The sequence below is a fragment of the Cervus canadensis genome, chromosome 9, assembly GCF_019320065.1.
Source record: "Cervus canadensis isolate Bull #8, Minnesota chromosome 9, ASM1932006v1, whole genome shotgun sequence".
In the NCBI taxonomy this organism is placed as follows: domain Eukaryota; kingdom Metazoa; phylum Chordata; class Mammalia; order Artiodactyla; family Cervidae; genus Cervus; species Cervus canadensis.
The window spans coordinates 18,106,336-18,113,928 of record NC_057394.1 but is presented as its reverse complement, the minus strand read 5'-3'; the positions used below and the strand labels follow the sequence as shown (position 1 = coordinate 18,113,928).

Below are 7,593 nucleotides of genomic sequence, written 5' to 3'. Positions count from 1 at the left end.
AATGTTCTGATAGTTTCAGGTGAACAGTGAAGGGTATATGTCAGCCATCCATACACATGTATCCATTCTCTCCCAAATTCCTCTCCCATCCAGGCTGCCATATAACATTGAATAGAGTTACATGTGCTATACAATAGGTCCCTGTTGGTTATCCATTTTAAATATAGCAGTGTGTACCTGTCCATCTTGAACTCCCAAGTTGTCCCTTCCACCCTTCCTGGAAGGGTGGATTATTAACCCCTGGACCACCAGGGAAGTTCCCACATAGCTTTTTTGTTGTTTTTATTGCAAAATAGGTTTATTGATGATAACTTTACATAATTTACTCCCTGTATTTGATGTTACAAACTTTAGGGTCTTTAAGATAGGCAGGATCCTTGTATATAACTGGCATAAACCCCAATATTTGAGCTCTCTTAATTACTTTTGTGATTTCTTTTTGTTTCTTCCCACAAAGACCTGTTATGTGCATTCCATAAATGCATCCAGTAAATGGAGAAATAAACTGGGATAAGATACATTATGTACAATTATCTTGTGTACAAAATGTACACAAGATACATTTTTTTCAGAGGCTCCTTATAAGGATTTTCTATTGGAATAGGCAGGTCCCCGTTGCTGGTTACCTGTTTATATTGTGAACAACTTCTTCTCCACAGCACTGCATGAGTCCCAGGATTTGTGAGGCAGACAACAGCTGTTGCAAAATGCATCAACTTTCTCTTCCCTAGCCCTCTGCAAAGAGCTGCCATAGCGGCCATGGTTCCTTGCTCCTCCCCTCCTCACATAACTTTTTAAGAACAAATATTTGTCAAGTAAAAGATATCCGGATGCAAGGACAGCTGCATTAAACATCAGATACAGAAAGTACACATCATGCTGGTCTGCTCTGCTAGTGAAGGATGTTAGACATTCTTAGTCTTTGCTGAGTAGAGTACTTCATTTGGGGAAAGCTCAAACAGACTGGATTGTTTCAGTATTAATATTCTTTATCAAGCTTTAGTTTACATTGACCAATAGTGCTATTTTCCATTTTTTCCTTCAACTTCCAGAGCTGTATTTTATTCTGTTCTGATATTGTTGATCATGCACCAGGGTGGGGTCGGCTGTGCTGTGGGGCGTGTTCCGTCCTAGTGCTGCCTGTTCACTTGTGTGTGTTGCCGTCTGTTTCAGTCGTCACTGTTACGTGCTCTGCTGGGGGAGCTGCCCCGGAGCCAGGGGAAGGTCAGCGTGCTCGGGAGGATCGCGTATGTTTCTCAGCAGTCTTGGGTGTTTCCAGGAACTGTGAGGAGTAACATTTTATTTGGGAAGAAATATGAAAAAGACCAATATGAAAAAGTAATAAGGGCTTGTGCTTTGGAAGAGGTGAGTAATGACTCTTGAGTTCCATGTACTCAAATTTCAAATAATGATAATATTGGTTTAAGCTCTAAGGTTTGTTGAAAGTTCTTTCTATTTGATTTTGAAAGGTCTTTTATTTGTAGCTTTAAGCTGGACTTCTGGGTAAGTATACAGTCATATGCGTTGTTGTTTTAATTCTGGTGTGATAATGATGGTCACAGAATGACTTTGTTTCATTTAGTGAAGTTTCATTCACTTTTAGATTCTTTTTTTAAATGGACAATTAACAAAAATTTGTAATAGCACCCTGTAATGAACCCTCATGTTCCCACCCCCAGGGTCAGCCAGGGTCAGCTGGTAGCCAGTCTTGCTGGGTCTTTACCCCTGCCCTGTGCCACCCCTCCACCCAACCTCCCCACCCCATTCCCTGGTATTCTAAAGCAGATCCTAGACCTGATTAGTTCATCTGTAGGCATTTCATTGTTGTTGTTCAGTCACTAAGTCCTGTCCAACTCTTTTTGACCCCATGGACTGTAGCAGTCCAGGCTTCCCTGTTCTTCACCATCTCCTGGAGCTTGCTCAAACTCATGTCTATCAAGTCAGTGATGCCATCCAACCATCTCATTCTCTGTCATCCCCTTCTCCTCCTGCCCTCAGTCTTTTCCAGCATCAGGGTCTTTTCCAATGAGTTGGCACTTTGTACCAGGTTGGCAAAGTATTGGAGCTTCAGCTTTAGCATCAGTCTTTCCAACGAATATTTAGGGTTGATTTCCTTTAGGATTGACTGGCTTGATCTCCTTGCAGTCCAAGGGACTCTCAAGAGACTTCTCTAGAACCACAATTCAAAAGTATCAATTCTTTGGCACTCAACATTATTTATGGTCCAATTCTCACATTCATACATGACTACTGGAAAAACCATAGCTTTGACTAAATGGACCATTGTCGGCAAAGTGATATCTCTGCTTTTTAACATGCTGTCTAGGTTGGTCATAGCTTTTCTTCCAAAAGAGCAAAGCATCTTTTAATTTCATGGCTGTAGTCACCATCTGCAGTGAGCCCAAGAAAATAATATCTGTCACTGTTGCTGCTTTTTCCCCATGTATTTGCCAGGAAGTAATGGGGTCAGATGCCACATAAATCAACAGTAAACATATTCTGTTACCATAAGCAATATAGTATGTAACATTTGTCTGTATATTATCTTTAACCACTTTTAAAAACTTTTTAAAAAGTTTTTATAAAAAGCTTTTAAGGATTTTAAACATTTTTAGGCATTATGTAAAGGTATCATATTGATAAATTCTAGTTTGATATTTCCCCACATAGATTGCTTGACCTTACAAACCCCTCTTGGATGCCTGTAAGTTTATACTTCCATCTTATATTTACACATTCCTGCCAACTTGTACATTTTCTTTTCAGACTGCCTTAGCAATCATAGGATAATAAGTGTATTGATCATTCTGTGTCTAGGTATAGAGGCCTTTGAGACTTGAGTTATTTTAGTGTTGCCTTCATTTCAAATATAATGTTCGGTCACCACCTGGGCAGCATGATGTGAAAGAGCAAAAGGCTATGAAGTGGTTCAAAAGGACATGATCTGGTTCAGATTCCAGCTCTTCTGTTTCACAGCTGACCGTCCTCAGACCAGTGATGTGACCTCACTCAGTCTCAGTTTCCTCATTTGTGAAATGGGGCCAGTGCTTCCTGTGAGCTTATTGTGAGGATTAGAGCTAATCAGCGTCAGGGTCTAGCACAGAGCTTGGTGGATAGATCTTACCACCCAGGAGCTGAAAGAAGCTGTGTGCACGTGTACAAATGATGGAGCAGAATAAGACAGTCCTTCATGAGAGATGATAATTGTAAACAGAGCCTTAGGAACCCAGCAGGTAAAGATGAGTCCAGGATGGTTTCATGGGAGAGTGTGCTTAGGATGAGCCTGGGAAAATGGGCAGGATATTGACAGGCCGTGAGAGGAGGGGCGATTCCACACGGAAGAAAAGCTGTGAAGGAAGGCAGGGCCTCCCGTGCTTGACTCTAGAGTCCAGCCCTCCTCTGCCAGGGCCTCACGTCTGGCCCACATTTACCATTTCAGCAATCTGCTCCGTCGTTTCTCTACTGTAAGTCTCCACCATCGCTGAAGGGTCCTTGATGTGCTTCTGGACAGATGGCATCAAACCAGCATCGCCATTTCCTAGTTTGCCTCTAGTGTGTGTGTCTGCTGTTCAGTGAAAATTGGTGAAATTTAACTTAAAGAAAAATAATGTGAATAAGAACACCTTTATGTCAGTGGGGGGAATTGTAGTATATACTCAAGTCAGGCTTTTCCCTTTAATCTAATCAGAAAATAGTGGCTGGGAAATTAGCCTGACTTGGATTTTATTTCAAATCTTGTGAAATGTTTTTCCCATTTGGGGCTGGTACATAAATAATTGTCAGAGTCAACAACACACTCGAAGTACTGCTACCAGACTTGGAGAGAGGTTATTTCTTGTGCACTAACTGTGCTAAGTGAATGAGTGGATTTAGGTGCCTTTTCTAGAACATGGTTAAGATTGCTGTGCTATGATGTGTTACTATTTTGAGAAACAAAACGAAACAACATAGAATCAAAGCATGAAAGCTAAGTGGAACAGTTTGCAATGACTTTAACCATGAAACAGAGGCCAACAACTCTGTGTGTGTGTGTAGGGTTGGGAACCTGTCTTAAAATGGCTAATTGTTGTTCATGAAAACCAAAGCAAGGGATGGTAATGAGTTCTGAACTCAACAAAGAAAGAAGGTGAAATAATGATGAATTTTCATGATAGACCAATTGCTACCATTCATTGGCTGTAGCCTAGTTAAGCTTTGAGTGAGCAGGGAACCTGTGTGTCTGTGTCCCTGTCAGGGAGGGTTATGATAAAGACACCCTCTTTCTTCTCTTTATGGCCATGTGCTTTGCATATTGTGATCCACAGTATGAATGGGTTCCCACTGTTAGCTTGATGAGAAAATAGGCATCAGTTGCCAATAGCAAGTTACAATCAATTCCAGTCCTTTTTCCATTTATGGAGGGTGTTCATACCTAGATTCTCACAGCGTCCTTGATTTAGTAACTCTTATTTCTGTAGCACATTCTGTAGAAGAGGAAAATGAGACTTAGGGAGATCAAAAGACTTGTTTATCATGCAGACTCCAGTGTGCTACCTGTTTTCTCCCAAATTTGCTAAAGTAGGGACAGAGAAGTGAGGGCATCATCTGCAGAAAGGTACTGCTGTGTATCTTAGGTTGATGCCTGAGGGGTTTAGTAGATAATTCAAAGATTTCTAATGTAATAATTGTGTAACTTAAACCTGATTGTTATCTTGTCATTTTGGGGGTATTGTTGTCATTTTTTGTTTTAATTTCCCCAGATGCTCTGGGGAAAATAGACTGATTTGTCTCTTTACTTCTTAAATTGCATTCAAATATAACTTATGGCAGATTCCTAGGTCCTCAAGTCAAAACTTCATATCCTTCTTAACTTTGAGTTTTTCCTGCTTTCACAGACAAGCATCTACTTAGTTCAGCTGATCTGCTGGGTGTCCATTGAGCACATGTTTCTTTCCTTTTGGTTATCCTGCCCAGCCTGCTCTTCCTGCTCCCATTTCTTATACAGATCTTATCTGTCACTCTATGACTTGCCTTAAGTATCACTGTGAAGACATTGGTTAGGTGTTATCCCTTCTCTGAAAGTGAGAAGCAGAGACCAAGATCAGGAAAACTGGTAATTTAAGATTAAATCCTGTGCCTTCACCTCCTGGGCCACCAGCTCTCACACCTCTGTCTCTGGTACAGACCTTCACACCTGCATGTCCAGCTGCACTGTGGCATCACCAAGAGGTCATCTCAGCTTGTCCACAAGAAAAGCCTCCTAAACCTGCCTCCACCATCTTCCCCAACTGAGTGAAGGGATCCTGTCCTTCTCCTTCTTCAACCCAAACACCGCAGTCCTCTTCTCTTACAGCCAACACCCATCCTGTCAGCAGGTCTTACAGACTTTGCCTTCCAAATGTGTCTGGAGTATGACCCCATCTTTCCATTTCCACTGCTCTCTAGCTTATTCCAGTAGTGTCCTAACTTGTATCCGCCCTCACTCTTCTCCGCTTACTGCCTGGTTTCTGCAAAGCACAGGAGTGATTCCTTAAAAACCTCAGACCATGTAAGATTCCCCTCTCCCCCTGTTACTGGAGTGACCCCAGGCTCCTCCTGCTCTATCTCCACCCTCACTCCCCTCACTCTCACTCTGCTCTCCTGCCTCCTTTTCCTGAACCCCTTGGGCATCTCCCCATGGCCCCTGCACCTGCCCCTCCCTCTGTGAGGAGCAGCCTCTCCGGGTCTGCCTGAGCGCCACCCCCCAGATCTGCTCATCCCCCTCTGAGCAGAGCCCTCACATCCCAGTGTGGGTTCACTTTCTTCCTTTACTCTCCATTCGACTTCCTTTTCCTTCTCGTCCTTAGTTCTTGTGCTTGGGTTAATTTTCCATATCATCATCTCCCACCATGGAAAGAAATTCTAGGGGCTCTGTTTCCTCATGGTTGAATTCATTGTGCCCAGAACAATGCCTGGTGTATAGTCAGTCCTCAATAAATACCTGTTAAAGTGGTCAAATGCATAAATGCTTCAAAAAAACACAGAATGAAAACAAATGAACAGCCCTGAGAAGTTTTTAAATTTTCCTAGTTACAGTTTAGTCACTATGAAATAAGCCCATTGCTGTTGATTAAACACTTGTATGAAGAAATGATGCTAAAATGTTAGGATGGCAGGAGGAGAGCACATTTTAAATCTTTTTCTTTTTTCCTTTTCTATCTCCATGCAGGATTTGCAGAATTTGAAGGAAGATGTAATTGTGAGAGGAGATGGAAGAACCCCCCTGAGTGAAGGAGAGAAAGCCCGGGTCAGCCTTGCCAGGTAAATAGGGTTTCAGTTGCCATCCTGCCCCTCCCCCCATGGCTCCTAGTGGACGTGAGCACATAGACCCCGCTCACTGGGTAGGCCTGTGTGAAGCAGGGTCTTTGTCCTTTCCCTGGGCTCTTGGAATGAACCTGGAGTTGCTGGACGCCATTATGATTCAGAGATGAGACCCAGGGAGTGTGAAGTGTCCTCTCCTGACGTCTCTGTTTTCTAGAGCCGTGTATCAGGATGCAGACATCTACCTCCTGGATGATCCGCTCAGCGCAGTGGATGCAGGAGTCAGCAGGCACTTGTTTGAACAGTGAGTTTGCTTCTGTTTTCTCTCATTTCTGCCTTCTAAGAACCCCATAGAGACCAGGGAAGAGAGCTCAGGAACTCCTTTGTGTTTTAGGAGTCTCAGCTCGCTCTGCCTTGATGTTCCTCCCTCTCCTCCCTTCCCTCCACGAAAGATCCATCGTAGAGAAGTTTGGCATCATGAAGAGGTCAGGACAGGAAAATACAGCAGGTGGTTTGAGTGTGTGGACGAGAGTGGGGTCAGTGCTTTAGGGAGTGGGGGATAGATGGCTGATTTCCCCATGACTTGCAGGTAATGGATCCAGACCCTAGGAATAAGAATGATGTACAAATTTTAAACCAAAGAGTAGGACTTGGGAACCTGATAACTGGATGCCAATCCTTTTCCTCCATTATGTGTTGAAAACACATTAGAAGTGAAGCTTTCAGTACCAACATAGGGCTTCCGTGGAAAGACTATTAGTTTATTAATCCATTGGTTTGGAAATACTTAATAAAGTCTAGAATTTACAAATGATTTATTTCACATCTGAGTATGACTCAGTTGTTTAACATTGCTTCATGGATCCTTACTAGAATTAATACTTAGACCCTCATATAGGGTAACCTTGAATTTGAAACTCAGTATCTTGGTTGAAGTCCTGACTGTCACTTTGTTTCTGGAATTTTTTGTCAGTGGCTCTTTCTTGGCCACAGAACTCCTGAAGGAGAACAGCTCTGATGCTTCTCTGTCCTAACACATGCTGACCGAGCCTCTGGTAAAGTCTAGACTGGCCTCTTTGAAAGCCTCATGAATTCGCTTTTTGAAGCAGCCTCCACATCTACCCCACAGTTAGTTCTCTTGCTGTTGTTCACCTTGTTAAAGCCAATGAGCCTTCCAGTTGCACTTATTAATGTCCTGGTGTAGGTACTGAGATCAATGCCCTTACAGATGCTACTGCGTGAAACCTCTTAGTTTACAAGGAGGATGGTAAGCCAGAACAGGGGAAAGACCCACACTGGGCAGAATAAAGGAGA

The 7,593-nt window shown here is 42.8% G+C and overlaps 1 protein-coding gene across 2 annotated transcripts; it reads right to left on the bottom strand.

The window, feature by feature from the left end:
• Positions 1-322: 322 nt before the first annotated feature.
• On the bottom strand, positions 323-761 carry LOC122447595 (28S ribosomal protein S18c, mitochondrial-like). 2 transcript variants are annotated; one of them, XM_043478291.1, is made up of 2 exons: positions 605-761; positions 323-516 (listed from the first exon to the last, which is right to left on the bottom strand). In XM_043478291.1, the coding sequence occupies exons 1-2, from the start codon at positions 759-761 to the stop codon at positions 323-325; spliced, it is 351 nt and encodes a 116-aa protein (XP_043334226.1). The 2 variants fall into 2 exon arrangements, with proteins under 2 accessions (XP_043334226.1, XP_043334227.1); XM_043478292.1 differs by having other exon boundaries at positions 324-460; positions 607-761.
• Between the last annotated feature and the right edge of the window lie 6,832 nt (positions 762-7,593).